Source organism: Pongo pygmaeus, chromosome 18 (assembly GCF_028885625.2).
Source record: "Pongo pygmaeus isolate AG05252 chromosome 18, NHGRI_mPonPyg2-v2.0_pri, whole genome shotgun sequence".
NCBI classification, from domain to species: domain Eukaryota; kingdom Metazoa; phylum Chordata; class Mammalia; order Primates; family Hominidae; genus Pongo; species Pongo pygmaeus.
In genome coordinates, this window is record NC_072391.2 from 43,849,918 (window position 1) to 43,865,630 (window position 15,713).

A 15,713-nucleotide genomic window follows, 5' to 3' on the forward strand; every position below is an offset into this window, starting at 1 on the left:
TGTACGGCAGACCTAAAAACAATCAGTCTTAATTAGAAGTCAAAGAACTCCATGAAAAGTGTTTTAAAGATGAATATAGATATCATAGACTATATGATTAAGAACCTAAAAGTACAAGCTCAGAGGTAAAGGTATGCATTTTTTTCATCAAAAGGCAAAAAAAAAAAACCCACAGTAATCAACTATATAAAAGCCATGTTCCATATAGGAATGTACAGCACTTTTATGCAATTAGCATGTAAGGGACGACGCTTCCTTTTCTTTTTTTCTAATTTTTGTATTTTTAGTAGAGATGGGTTTTTACCATGTTGGCCAGGTTGGTCTTGAACTCCTGACCTCAAGTGATCCATCTGCCTCAGCCTCTCAAAGTGCTGGGATTATAGGCATGAGTCACCAAGCCTGGCCAGCAAGTAAAGAACAATACTTTCTCAATAACAGAACCAAACCTCCACAGTCAAGTAATTCAGAGTTGAGGACCACTTATACTACTGAATTAATACTCAATCACTTTGGATTTATAAAAGGTACAGGTGATAATCATTTCTCCATTTTTTTCCCTTAACTAAAAGTGAACTTGTCACTTATAAACTTCTTCGCTTATCAGCCTTAGCCTATTAAATTATATTAAAGAATAATTTGAAAACTAAGTTTAGGTTTTTTTTCCCTTTTTTCTTTCTCCCAATAAAAAAATGAGGAGGTTATTTGACTATTCTTACTCTAAACCTTTTACTCACTGAAAATTACATAGTTAAAATACTAATAAGCAATTATAATTTCCTATTATCTCAACTATTTTTCCTTTCCTTTACAGGAAACTCTAAATTTTAAATTTTATTAAATTTTAAATTCTAAATTTTATGAACCAGTGTCCATTTAGAAATTTACTTTTTCTTCTATAGTTTTTATAATTAAAATTTTCTTCTTCTTAAATTTGAGATAGAGTCTCACTCTGTCACTCAGGCTGGAGTGCAGTGGTGAGATCACTGCTCACTGCAACCTCTGCTTCCCAGGCTCAAGCAATCCTCCCACCTCAGCCTCCCAAGTAGCTGAGACAACAGGCACACACCACTGAGGCAGAAAAATAGGGTCTGGAGGCAGGGAACTAAGGCAATCTCACACTTCAGCTATAACAGGAAATATCCTCTTTATAGGGCATAGGCCAAGAAAATGACTTTGTAACTTTACTTCATCCTCTCCATAGGACATAGGCCAAGTAAATGACTTTGTAACCTTACTTCATCCTCTCCTTTTACATAGGGTGTGCCCCAAATACAGGGTATTTAAACTCACAAAAACTCTGTAACTAACAGGGCCTTTGAGCCCCTATGCTCCAAGCCCACTCCCACGCTGTACTTTCATTTTCAATAAATCTCTTCATTCCTTCCTTGCTTTGTGTGTTTCGTCCAATTCTTTGTTCAAGACACCAAGAACCTGGACACCCTCCACAGTTAACATCACCATGCCTGGCTAATTTTTTGTATTTTTCTTTTTTACAGACAGGGTTTCGCCATGTTGCCCAGCCTGGTCTCGAACTCTTGAGCTCAAAGTGAACTGCTAGCCTTGGCCTCCCAAAGCACTGGGATTACAGGTGTGAGACATTGTGCCCAGCCTGAGCATTTCTTTCTTTCTGTCTTTTTTTTTTTGAGATGGAGTTTCACTCTTGTTGCTCAGGCTGGAGTGCAATGGTACGATCTTGGCTCACTGTAACCTCCGCCTCACTGGTTCAAGCAATTCTCCTGCCTCAGCCTCCCGAGTATTTGAGATTACAGGTGCACACCACCACGCCCGGCTAATTTTTGTATTTTTAGCAGAGACGGGGTTTCACCATGTTGGCCAGGCTGGTCTCAAACTCCTGACCTCAGGTAATCCGCCCGCCTCGGCCTCCTAAAGTGCTGGGATTACAGGCGTGAGTCACCGTGCCAGCTGAGCATTTCTTAACACAGTGTTACTGCTAACACACATCTCTTTCTCTCACCAAAATTAATTTTAAACTTTAAAAAACTCATTAATTCCACCAGGCGCAGTGGCTCATGCCTGTAATCCCAGCACTTTGGGAGGCCGAGGCGGGCGGATCACCCAAGGTCGGGAGTTTGAGACCAGCCTGACCAACATGGAGAAACCCCATCTCTACTAAAAATACAAAATTAGCCGGGTGTGGTGACACATTCTTGTAATCCTAGCTACTTGGGAGGCTGAGACAGGAGAATGGCTTGAATCCAGGAGGCAGAAGTTGCAGAGGTTGTGGTGAGCCAATATCGTGCCATTGCACTCCAGCCTGTGAAACAAGAGCGAGACTCTGTCTCAAAAAAAAAAAAAATTTTCATTAATTCCTGCAATAGATTTTATGTATACATATTTTCAGCTACACTAAGTTCTATATAGTTTTACTCTACCACCTCCCTATTTCTCTGAATATTATGAAGGTATAAATAATTAATTAGTATATATGAAAAACGTGAGTTTTAAACAATTCATATCTAGCTAAATCTATTCAGCCTAACAGATTCTTTTCTTCCTGCACATCACAAATTGTGTACAATAATTAAATAAGAGCTTTCAAACTAGTGAAATTTTAAAAATATCTTTTATAGCTTTATTTTTAAAATCAATGAGCTTTAATTATACTTCTTTTTTAAAAAAGATGTTTACTTATGCAAACAAGTCTTCCTTGACTCTGTACTTGTTATATAGTTACCTATCTATCCATTTATGTATTTACTTATTAATACTATATGTAGAAATCATTTTGTGGGGTTTTAAAAACAAACAAGCTCATATCCAAGTATTGTTTTACAGTTTTTCCTTAAATTAACAATGTTTTAGAGATCTTTCCATTTCAGTACATAAAATCTGTATCATTCTTTCAAACTAGCATATACTATTAACTAAAAGATAATTTAGCTACTTAATTTAACCATTCCCCTACTGATTACATCTGGCTTACTAACAACCTTCTGCTATTATAAAGTGTTGCCTTGAAAACCCTAGTAAATGCTTCATTGTGTATATAAACAATTAGGCTCTCTAGGCTACCTACCTACTGATTAAGAGCTCTGCATTCTAGGCTATGTGTATTTAAACCTTTTAACAACTACTGGTAAAACTGGTCTCCAAAACGGCTGTACCAACTTATGCTCCCACCAACAGTATGAGACTATCCATTTTGCCATACTCATGAAAGTACTTAGAAATTCTTTACATTTATGTGAACTGTGGGCAAAAAGAATGGCATTTCGTTTCAACTGTATTTCCCTGATAATTAGTGAAGTTGGTTATCTTTCAGATATATAATGTACATTTTCATTTCTTCTATTAATTCTCTACTACTTTCCTTAAAACTGAAATGTTCTATATCTCACTGACAACATTAAGCACTTGATAAATTGTAGTGACCTTAAACTCTTCTCAATTCTCTACATACTATGGGATTATCCAAGGCAAATCTTACTTCTAAGAAATTTAATTGTAAAAACGAGTATTATTGAGTACCTAAAACTTACCATGCTTTGCAAATGTTGGACATTTTCATATGTACTTCAATCCTCTAACACTGGTACTATAAATCTATCTTATAAACAAACAACAGTTGCTCATGGAGTTTAACTAGGCTGCTTAGAAAGGGACAGAATTTGAATCTGAAGCCAGGTTGTCTGACCCCCGTGTCTGTACTCTACCAAACCGTTTTTGAGGCTTTGAATACTCTTAATCCTCTCCCTAAAATCTTTTCCTCCTGTGGTTTCTATGGCACAGCCTATCCTTGATGTTTCTCCTTCCTTTCTGGTTTGGTTTTGTTGCTGGTTCTTCCTCCTCCTGCAGGGATTTCTGGGCTTCAATGTTTCATCTTCACTTCAAAGTCAAAAGACCACTCTTACTAAACAAGGAAATCTCAGGAAACTCCAAATACAAAATAATAATGAATTGCTTCTTAAAACTCATCGCCATGACTTACATAACATTGTGCTGTTGGTTTTTCTCCTACAGCTCACGTTTCTTCTTAGTTGATCTGACCTGTCTGTAAAATTGGTGCTTGTCACAGTTTAGTCCCTGAACGCCTTCCTCTTCCTAACTTACAAACTCTGCACCGCGAGCTCATCCACTTTCCATGATGACAACTACCATCTAGTCACTGATGGCTCAAAAGTTTTACCTGCAGCTGAGGCTGCAGACTATATGTCCAACTGAAAAAAAAAAATCTGCATGGATGATGTTTCTATACCCAAAATTAAATTCTTCATCTTTCCCCCACAGCTTGTTTTCCCTCTTATATTCTCTTTTAACTAGCAATCCAAGTCAGAGATCTGGCAATCTTCTAAATTCTTCCCTCTGGTTTAACTGGTTAAACTTAACAACTCATTAACACTTGTATCATCTGTTCCTTCTTTTTTTCATTTTGTTTTAGACAAGGTCTCACTCTGTCACCCAGGCTAGAATACAGTGGTAGAATCACAGCTCACTGCAGCCTCAACTTCCCAGGCTGACGTGATCCTCCTGCCCCGGCCTCCCAAAATGCTGGAATTATGGGCATAAGCCATCATGCCTGGCCCTGTTCCTTCTTTTATCTTTGTTGACTTTCTTAACTCATTTCTCATCTGAATCACTGGTACATAAAAGGAGCTCAAAAATACTTGAATTAAAAAAAATAAGCACTTTGTCTCCCTAAGAACAAGGACCATGTCTTATTCATTTTTAGAAACTCAGCACTGAGCTGACACGCCACCCCAAAATAGCTACCGAGTGAATCATCATTTCAGGGTTCCTTTATCTAAACCAAACTCTCAAAGAGTAAGATCCAGAAATGCATTTTTAACAAGTTCTCTGGATGAATCCTATATAGCCAACCCAGCAACCACCCTTAAGAACCAATGAATTATGTTCATTCTCATGATGAGAAGAGAACTGAAACAGTGACAGAAATGGAACTAAACAAGTTTCCTGCCACTTCTATATAGACTTAAGATAAATAAACCTCTCAGACATAAATAAAAATTATTATTGAATCATCTGCTACTATAACCACTCTTTGTCTAACTCAGTATCCTTAGTTAACCTACTGCAATAATCCACTTCTATATTTGTACCCCTACAAACTATTCTCTACACAGCAGCTAGAATGCTGCTGTAGTCTTTCTAAAACTCAAATCAGAGGATGCCATCTTCTCCTCACTTCATCCCACCCCATCTCAGGGACAGTTTCTCCTCACAGTTTACAAACAAAATCCGAACTTCTTACTCTGGTTTACAAAGCCCTATATAATCTAGCCTCTGCCTAGCCCTGTGAACTCATCTTCCACTCTTCTAATCATACTGTCTACACTGCAATCACAATGGTCTTTTTTGTTCCTAAAATATAAAAAATTTTTTCCAACCTTAGAACTTTTGCACTTGCTATTTCCATCTGTCAAGAATGTTCTTCTCCCAGATCTCATCATGGCTAGCCCCTTCTATCCACTGAGACTCCATTTAAATGTCACCTCCTCATAGGGGCCTTCTCTAACCACCCAATCAAAAGTAGCCTTCCAGTCACTTGATAGGACTATAAAGCATTTATCACAAGGTTACATTTTCTCTGTATATTTGTTCACTGTCTATCTCCCACCCACAAGAATATAAGCTCCATGACAGCAGTAAATCTGCCTTAACAGTAGAATTCAGTGCTTTGTGCCCAAAGCTTGGAATAGTGTCTAGCATATAGCAGGTGCTCAGTATATATTTGTAATCAACCTACTCTTATTTCGAGGTCACCACCATATGAAGGTCTGCTTTTAGCCAAGAATAAGTAACAAAATTGTATCTTTTAATATTAATAAATATGTCTATTGAATAAATCCAATTTGTCTACGTTAATGGAAAAGCAACAAGTTCAAACAAAATCATTTTTTGGATATCCTCAGTCAGGGAACTGTAAAATATAGCCAACATGTCTAAAAACGTTTTTCATACCAAAACCAAGTTATATTTTTCAACAGCCACTAGTTTAAAAAAAAAACAAAACTTAAAAGTTGCTGCAAATTTTACCACCATCGTGAGAGAAAAAACTCAAATGTCCATCAACAGGAGAATAGATAAACAAATCTCCATACAAAGACTCCCACTAAGCAATAAAAATGAATGAACTCTTATTGGTACATACAACATGGCTGAATCCTAAATAATTACACTCAGTGAAAGAAGCCAGGCAAAAAAGAGTACACACTATATGATTCCATAAATATGAACAGTAACAGAAAGCAGATCTGTGGTTACCTGGGGTGGAGGTAGCAGGAAGGAGGGATTACAAGGGGAACTAGGACACTTTTGAATTGATGAATGTTCATAATATTGATTGTGGTGATTGATTGGTATATACATACGTCAAAACTTATCAAACTGTGCAATTCAAATACATCCAATTTACTCAATGTCAATTATTACTAAAGCTATTTTTTTAAAAAGTTTTTATATCAGATCAGGTCACTCCCTTGATAAAACCCTTCAATGGTTCTCCACCTTCAAAAATAAAAAATTTGTTACAAGCATTATCAGCATTGTAAGGGACTTAACATTTAAATGGAATGCACATGAAACCAACGTCATAAACTAATTCCAATAGTTAATAAAAGCCAAAAACACTTTAATAGATTTAAACTTTTAACTTCAACAAAAAACGTAAATAGTAAATTACAAAAATTAACTTTACATTTCTACATCAAAAAGCTAAAAATGTATTAAACTCACAGTTACCTGTAGAAGGCGGTGATTTCTCTGAGTGTTTTGCATTTAAAAGTTTTCTGCTAATAAATATGTAACCACAAGGACATGATTTACATGCAACAGGAACCTGTAGGAAAAAAAGAAAAATATATATTATTACTATTTTTCTATTGTTAAATTTCTCAGTGTCTATGTGGTCTCCTCAAATGAATGATAAATTACTTGAAGGAGGAATCATGTATTTATTTAAACCTCAACTCCTTACAACAAATGATCTGAGATGAGTATCATATCACATAGATATTCACATTCTTTTTTTTTTTTTTTTTTTTTTGAGACGGAGTCTCACTCTGTCACCCAGGCTGGAGTGCAGTAGCATGATCTAGGCTCACTGCAACCTCCGCCTCCTGAGTTCAAGTGATTCTTCTGCCTCAGCCTCCCAAGTAGCTGGGACTACAGGCACGCACTACCATGCCCAGCTAATTTTTGTATTTTTAGTAGAGATGGGGTTTTACCGTATTGGCCAGGTTGGTCTCAAACTCCTCACCTCGTGATCCGCCCATCTCAGCCTCTCAAAGTGCTAGGATAACAGAAGTGAGCCACCACACTCGGCCTGATACTCATATTCTTCTACTGCTTAACTGCTTCTACTGCTTAACAAAACCAGGAGGACTATACCATACCAATATATAAAATATACCAATATATAAAAAATAAATGCATATTAAATATGCACTGATGTGAGTGACCAATAGAAAACTGTAATAGGGTCACAGCAAGGGGAAGTATGTGGGGGAAAAAGGTAGCATTTCCTAAAATGTTAGTTTGACAGCATTTTACGGTATAGAACAAATTTGAAAAGGGTGAGTGGGTAGGAAGTCATTAAAGTAATCCCGGTAAAAGATTATGAAGGACCAAGTGGAACAGTGAGAATGGAAATGGAAAAAGGTAGATCTGCCAGAGTTTCAAAGGCAAGAAAAACAGACAAAGGCCCAAACAGATGACTGGTGATAAAGTGGGAAGAAGTGAAAATAACTCAGGATTCTAACATGAGAGAAGATATCAACTACCACTGACAAAGAATAAAGAATAGTTTACAGCAACCAGATTTTTTTTAAATTGTTGTGGGTAGATAGTAGGTGTACATGTTTATGGGGTACACTAATACAGACATGCAATGCGTAACAATCACATCATGGAAAATTGGGTATTCAACCCCTCAAGCATTCATCCTTTGTGTTATAAACAATCTATACTCTTTTAGTTATTTTTAAATGTACAATTAACTTATTATTGACTATAGGACTGGGCGCGGTGGCTCACACCTGTAAACCCAGCACTTTGGGAGGCCAAGACAGGTGGATCACTTGAGGTCAGGAGTTTGAGATCAGCCTGACCAACATGGTGAAACCCTGTCCCTACTAAAAAAAAATACAAAATTAGCCAGGCGTCATGGCACATGCCTGTAATCCCAGCTACTTGGGAGGCTGAGGCAGGAGAATCGCTTGAACCCGGAAGGCAGAGGTTGCAGTGAGCCAAGAGCGCACGCACCATTGCACTCCAGCCTGGGCAACATGAGCAAGACTCCGTCTCAAAAAAAAAAAAAAAAAAATTATTATTGACTATAGTCCCCCGTTGTGCTATCAAATATTAGGTCTTATTCTTTCTAACAACAACCAGTTTGAGGGGCAAAAGTATGCTGACATAAAAAAAAGAGAATGTAGGAGAAAGCAGGAATTTAGATCCAGAATCTTATATCTTAGTTCCAGGAATGACTCTGGACAAGATATTTAAGCTCTTCAAGCTTCTGTTTCCAAATCTGCAAAATACGTAAATTTCCTTTCTCTACTCCAAACTTATAACTGTTTTTTAAGCCAAGTGCTACTGAAAATCACTGAAAAAATTTTTTAGTTTTCCCCATAATCATTTCACCCATATCAAAGTTAATGATCCTTGGAATCAAGACATGTTCACCAAAAGTCTGAAACTAATCTCAATGAAAAAGTATTTACAGAATAATTACAGTAAGAAAACTGCAATTCCCTTTGTAAGATAAATTCCCCCATTTGGCAGTTGTTCTGCTATGTAAAAACTGAGTTAAAATTATGAAGCTTTTTATCTATGTATGTACAGAATGCCTCATGTTATAGAATCTAAATACTTGATCTAATTGAGCTAAATTGAAATTTTGGCAGAATAATTCCTTTTCTTTGTATAAAAACATTGAACAAAGGATCTCCAATTTGTATTTAAGAAAAATAACAAAGAAATCAATAAAAATAATCAAACTCCAGATTTGTCTAACAGCTTGCTTTGTTAAGAATGTAATGAGATCCCTTCAAATCACGACAAAAAAATGCTACATTTTTTAAATAGTGTAAAATCTTTCTAAAATAGATGTCTGACATTTTTTCAAATTTCGTATCTTCATAGAAACCAAGCTCAAAGGCACTGACTCATTTCCTTTACACCTAAACATATCATTAAGGGCATCCACAGTAATGTAAATTGTTTTAAATTAATGCTATCCAAAATACGCAAATGCATGTTCTTACTCAACAGCTCCTTTCCTAATCAGCAAGCATTTTCTTCTAGCTACTGAAACTCAATAAATTTGAATTTGGGTTTCAGTCTTATACAAAAGAACATCATATCAATCCATCTCCAGAATTAACAGTGTTGCAGTTAGATGAGAAATGTACATTTGGCTTTGGGACCCAGAATGCACAAACACTGACTAACTGAATTGATAGGTTGATTTTCATCCACAAATGAAAGTGTTTTATGCTCAATAAACCCTCATGTGCCTGAGTTAATTCATTCTATAGTCCTGTTTAAAATAAAAAGTTCCTTCCCCACAACCTCTGCCCTGGAAAAAAAAAAAAAAAAAAAACACACCACCACCACCATCACCACCCTAGATCCTGTAAAAAGAATTATGAAATAGGTTGGACAACTTCAGTAATATTAACCTCATTTCATTAATTATAGTATAATTTAGATTTTAAACAAACACACTAAAGTTTCTTTAAATTTCAGTTGATAATACTAAACCTAACAGTAATGAAATTCTAATGTTACACTTTCAGGATTTTAAAAGAAAAGAAAATATTCAAAGTATTGTTTACTGATAGTTTACTGGGCATTAATTCACTTTTTGAAAAAAAGATTTAGGTTGTTTGTATGTTTTACAAGTAAAACAGATTTTTTATTTATTTATCTTTTTTTTTGAGACGAAGTCTCATTCTTGTCCCCCAGGCTGGAGTGCAATGGTGCGATCTCGGCTCACTGCAACCTCCGCCTCCCAGATTCAAGTGATTTTCCTGCCTTAGCCTCCTGAGTAGCTGGGATTACAGGTGCCTGCCACCACGTCCGGCTAATTTTTGTATTTTTAGTAGAGACGGGGTTTCACCATGTTGGCCAGGCTGGTCTCGAACTCCTGACCTCAGGTGATCCACCCACCTCGGCCTTCCAAAGTGCTGGGATTACAGGTGTGAGCCACCGTGCCCGGCCTGGATTTTTTAAATCTGAAAAAAAAATAAAAAAAATTCTGGTCCTATAGTGTTTCACTGATTTTTTTTTTTTTTTTTTTGAGACAGAGTCTCTGTCGTCCCGGCTGGAGTACAGTGGTGCAATCTCGGCTCACTGCAACCTCTGCCTCCGAGGTTCAATCGATTCTCCTGCCTCAGCCTCCCGAGTAGCTGGAACTACAGGTGCATGCCACCACACCCAGCTAATTTTTTAGTAGAGACAGGGTTTCACAGTGTTAGCCAGGATGGTCTGGAACTTCTGACCTCGTGATCCACTCGCCTCGGCCTCCCAAAGTACTGGGATTACAGGCGTGAGCCACCATGCACAGCCGTTTAACTGATTTTTTAAAAGCTCCAAAATAATTATATTACAGATAACTCATTTATATTCTCTACTACTGAAAGAACCAAAGGAACTTATACCAGACATATTTTCTATACATCACATAAAATGTCCTTTAAATTAAAAAAAAAAGCTGCTCTACTTTTTTAAAAAATGAAGGCAAAAACAGAAGCATACACAAAAGATACCAGAAAACTGACAAGAATCTTGAGCACTGATGCACACAAAACGGCTCAGTAATTTTGAGTGATTGATGGATATGAAACCCCTTGAAAATGAAAAGCACTGTGGTTTAAGATGTTTTAGAATATGTTCAATAGAAGCCTGCAAAGGAGATGTTATAAAGCAGTTGAAAATCTAGCTTTTTCTTGTTTGCTGATCTCTGTACCCGTTTTTCAAACTTACACACACACACATACCATTAAGTAAATCTAATCAACTGGGAAATCTCAAAGATTTTACATTTATGTTTATAAACTATACCTAAATTCGAATTTAATTTTTTTAGGCAACTTAGAATCATAGCAGTACTCTAATGTTTAGAAAATGGCTTTCTGGATTATAATCATATTCTGGCTTGTAACTTAAGAAGCCAGTACTTTTAAATAATTAGAAAGCTAAAATTAATCCATTATTTCTTCACATAAGGTTCATATCACCAAAAGTTTTAATTAGTCCTTATGTATGTTATATTCACTTAAGTATTTGCAAAAAAGGACAAAACAAACCAACTCATTAAATTATGTACTAGTTTGCTATGGGCGGAATTATGCACCCCCCGACATTCAAATTCATATATTGAAGCCTTAACCGCAATGTGATGGTGTTTGGAGATGGGCCATTTGCGAGATAATTAGGTTTAAATTAAGTCATGAGGGTGGGGCCCTCATGATGTAATTAGGGACCTTTTAAGAAAAGGGAGAGAGCTTGACCCTCTCTCTGCCATGTGAGGACATCAAGAAGACAGCCATCTGCAAGCCAAGAAGAGAGCCCTCACCAGAACATAATCATGCTTGCACCGTTTATCTTGGACTTGCAGCCTCCAGAACTGTGAGAAAATAAATTTCTGTTGTTTAAGCCACCCAGTCTATGGTATTTTGTTATGGCAGCGAAAGCTGGGTAAGCTGATTTTATATGAAAGAATAAATATGGGAGAGGGGGTGTATAACAAAATGAATGTGATCTGTCCAAATAAAACGCTGATCTTGTTTTGTTGAACAGTTTTTCTGAAACTCCTATGTTTATTATCCTTTGCTGTTTTATACAAAAATAGCCATAAAAAACTGGCTATTTTTCCTAAAAGGTTGCTTTATGCCAATTAGAACAAAGTCAGGATTTGCAAATACTTGTGCCTTACAGAAATTGGAATGCATAACGCATACCATGTAAACCTTATACTTCTACACAATTAATTGGAATAATTGGAAATGATTTAAACACTGAAATAATCTCCCACAAACAGTCATATCGCAAAGTCCAGTTTTGTCAAAATTTAACAAATTTAGTTCAGTAGTAAGAATGAAAGTAACTCTTTGGAAAACATGACTAAACTGTTTTTACACTGCATACTGGTATAGCTCCTCCAACTGTATTTCTTGCACAACCTTTTTCTGATGAGCATTTTTACTACAGCCCATAAAGGATACTTAATAAAACATGTAACATGTTTTCCGTTAAAAGATTTGAAAAACCTACAAGAATTCTCCTTGAAAAATGCACTAAAATCAGCTTATTAAAGTCTCCAGCCATTTCAAATTACTCTTGATTTTTTAAAAAAAGGCGGTGGGGGGAGGGGAGGAGAGAAAGGTAGTCATTTTGAAAAAATCCACTCAGTGGAAAAGGAAAAAACACACCCAGATCTACATGTTGGTAACAAACGAGGGCCTTACGAATGGTTTTAACTGAAGTAGTTTTAACTCATTAGATGTTAAGGCTTAAAGGAATGTCTATTATTCCAGTAAAGAATTGAGACACGCTTAAACACAGCGATCACCGAAATGAGATGTTTTGAATTACAACTATTACACCATGAACTCAATGTAAAAAGGAATCGTTTCAAATTCAAGAAACGAGATAGAGAGAGAGAGAGAGAGACAGACAGAGACATTCAGACAGACTGAGATATAGATCTGGAAGCAGACAGGCCAAATTTCTAACAGTGGATACTGCGAGGGGTGGGGAAGTAAGGAGCGCCCAAAAAGGAGGAAGGGCTTAAATGGGGGCCTTATTCAATCATGACCCATTAAAAACAATGTAAAGGCAGGATTCGCGATTGCACAGCAAAAATATAATAAATACATGAGGAAGGGAAAAAAATCTCCAAATTCGCCGAAACTCAAAATCATTACACGCGGCCCCCTTTGTCCCACTCAGGCGCCCGCCCCGGTCGCGGAGGGGCCGTTTTGGGGGAGCCCCGCACCCGTCGGAACCGGGAACAAAGCCGCCCCGGCCGCAGGAGGGGCTCTCGGAGCCAGGGCCTGGCCTCGGAGGCGGGCGTGCGGCGCACTCTCGCCGGGGCTGCGGCCCGCAGGCTCCCACCGCTGTCACCGCCGCCGGCGAGGAGAGTCTGGGGCTCCAGACAGCCGCCCGGTGAGCCCACCACAGGCGCGCTCCTCCAGTGGCCGGGACACAGCAAGAAGGGGCTTGGCCGTCTGGCCGCCGCCAGGTGGACTGGCGGGCCACGGCCCCGGGCTTTTCCCGGGAAACCCCTCGGTGCAGCCCGACCGGCCCCGGACCCCCGCCGCAGCCGGCGGGCCCCAGGATCTGCCCACCGCTCGGCCGCCGGGAGCCCGGCAAGGCCCCCCCTCCACAGACAACGGCCGCCAAGCCACTGCCGCCCGGCCGCGCGCCCGGCCCCCGGCACCCACCTGTTGGTCGCACTCGGGGCATGATTTGGTGGCCATCTTCACTTTCTTGGCTCGAGTTGCAGACATGCTCCTCTCCCTCAGCGGCGGCAGCAGCGACGGCTCGGGCTCCTCCCCTCGCCCTTCAGCAGCCCGGCCTCCGCCCGCCCCGTCCCCGCGGGCCTCAAACAAGCCTCTGGCGGGTGCGCGCGTGCGCGCGTGCACGAGCTAGCGCGGGACCTGCGCGCCAAGGGGGCGGGGCGGAGCGTCGGCCGCCGGCTCCTGGGGACCGCGACACGCGCTCCCACGGCGGCTCGCGACCCACACCCCGCCCGCGAACTCGCCCAGAGTATCACGAGAGGAGAGGAGACCCGCCCCCCCTGCACCGGACCGCCCCGGCGCGGCAGTGGCCACGCCTCCTCTCGGCCTGGCCGACTACGAGGGGGCAAGGCCTGGGCGGGACTCGGCAGCAACGGGCGTCGAGTTCGACCAACAAATGCATACGTAGGGCGGGCCGTAGTGCTGGGCACGCCCCCTCCCCACAGAGAACGTGGGAGCGAAGGCTAGGGAATGAATGGTGAAGGGCATAGCGTGGATCCTGGCATTTAATAAACTTAAGTAGATGTTACCAAGGCTAATCATTGAGGAATTATGATAGACATTTTATGAGAGCACTGGACCCAGCAGCAGAGTGAAAATTCATTTATTTATTCAATATATAATTGCCTAAGTCCCACTGTCAGGAAAATTTGAATAAAATGCAGTGTCAGCCTTCAAGGAGCAGCCTAGCTGTGTATACCAGTGCTACTCACTATCAAGATGAGGGATCAGTTGTTTTTCTTTTTCCAATCTGTCCGTGACTGATACTTACTAAATTAACATTAAAATTAAATTATTCGAGGCTGGGCGCAATGGCTTACGCCTGTAATCTCAGCACTTTGGGAAGCCGAGGAGGGCGGATCTCTTAGCCCAGGAGTTCCAGACCATCCTGGGCAACATAGCGAGACCCCCACCTCTACAAAAAGTAAAAGATTTTTAAAAATTAGCTGAGCGTGGTGGCCCATGCCTGGAGTCCTAGCTAGTAGAGAGGCTGAGGTGGGAGGATCGCTTGAGCCTATGAGATTGAGGCTTCAGTGAGCCGAGATTGCGGCCACTGCACTCCAGCCTGGGCGACAGAGCGAGACTCCGTCTCAAAAAAAAGAAAAAGAAAGAAAAAATGAAATTTAAAAACAACTATGCAAAATATAAGCTTACTTTTAAATATTTAATTTGACAGACCCAAAGTTATACTTAATAAACAATCAGAACAAACATAACAGAAAGAAAATTTACAAACTGTACACTTGGCTCAGAGAAAATTTACCAATATGTATTTATTACAGAGACTGGCTATTCCACTGATAACTTTTTATTCTACAATTGTTAACTAAAGCAAAGTTATGAGTTACAATTTTACATAGTAAATGCCTGTAAGCACACTTTGTATAAATAACAGATATATAAATGTTTAAAGCTTTTAATATGAAACCCACGAGATTGCTTCCTGTTTGGTCATTTACAGGCATACCTTGGAGAGACTGGGGGTTCAGTGCCAGGCCATTGCAAAAAAGAGAGCCACACTCAATTTTTTGTTGTTTCCCAGTATATATAATAAACATGTTTCCACTATACTGTAATATATTAAAAGTACAACAGCATTATGTCTAAAAAACAGTGTCCACAACTTGATGTTAAAATTGGACTAAAAATCCTGGGCAAAATGGTGAAACCCATCTCCACAAAAAATTAAAAAATAGCCAGGTGATGACAGCATATGCCTGTAGTCCCAGCTACTCAAGAGGTTGAGGCGGAGGATCCACTGAGCCCAGGGGGTCAAGGCTGCGGTGAACCATGATTGCGCCATTGCACTTCAGCCTGGGTGACAGAGAAAATCTCTGTCTCAAAAAAAAAAAAAAGGAGTTAATCCTCTCAAACCCTGCCACTGCTTTATCAACTAATATTTATGTAATATTCTAAATCCTTTGTTGCCATTCCCCTATGTTCACAGAATCTTCCCCAGGAGATTCCACCTCAAAAAACCACTTTCTTTGCTCCTTCGTAAGAAGTAACTCCTCATCTGTTCAAGTTTTATCATGAGATTGCAACATTAATCCCAGCACTTTGGGAGGCTGAGGCAGGAGGATTGCTTGAGCTCAAGAGTTCGAGACCAACCTGGGCAACATGATGAAACCCCATCTTCACAAAAAAATACAAATCTTAGCTGGTCGTGATGTGCACCTGTAGTCCCAGCTACTTGGGAGGCTGAGG

The 15,713-nt window shown here is 39.5% G+C and overlaps 1 protein-coding gene across 5 annotated transcripts in view; it reads right to left on the reverse strand.

The window, feature by feature from the left end:
* C18H16orf87 (chromosome 18 C16orf87 homolog) overlaps positions 1–13,818 on the reverse strand; it is a 29,528-nt gene extending 15,710 nt beyond the window's left edge. For 2 of the 5 annotated variants that reach the window (XM_054452889.2, XM_063655014.1), the window contains exons 1-2: positions 13,431–13,767; positions 6,721–6,817 (exon numbers count right to left, since the gene is read on the reverse strand). In XM_054452889.2, the coding sequence (XP_054308864.1) occupies positions 6,721–6,817; positions 13,431–13,496 (163 nt within the window). In that variant the 5' untranslated portion in view covers positions 13,497–13,767. Of the gene's footprint in view, positions 1–6,720; positions 6,818–13,430 lie in introns of all 5 variants that reach the window. The other 3 variants (XM_054452888.2, XM_063655016.1, XM_063655015.1) reach the window with 3 other exon arrangements.
* Between the last annotated feature and the right edge of the window lie 1,895 nt (positions 13,819–15,713).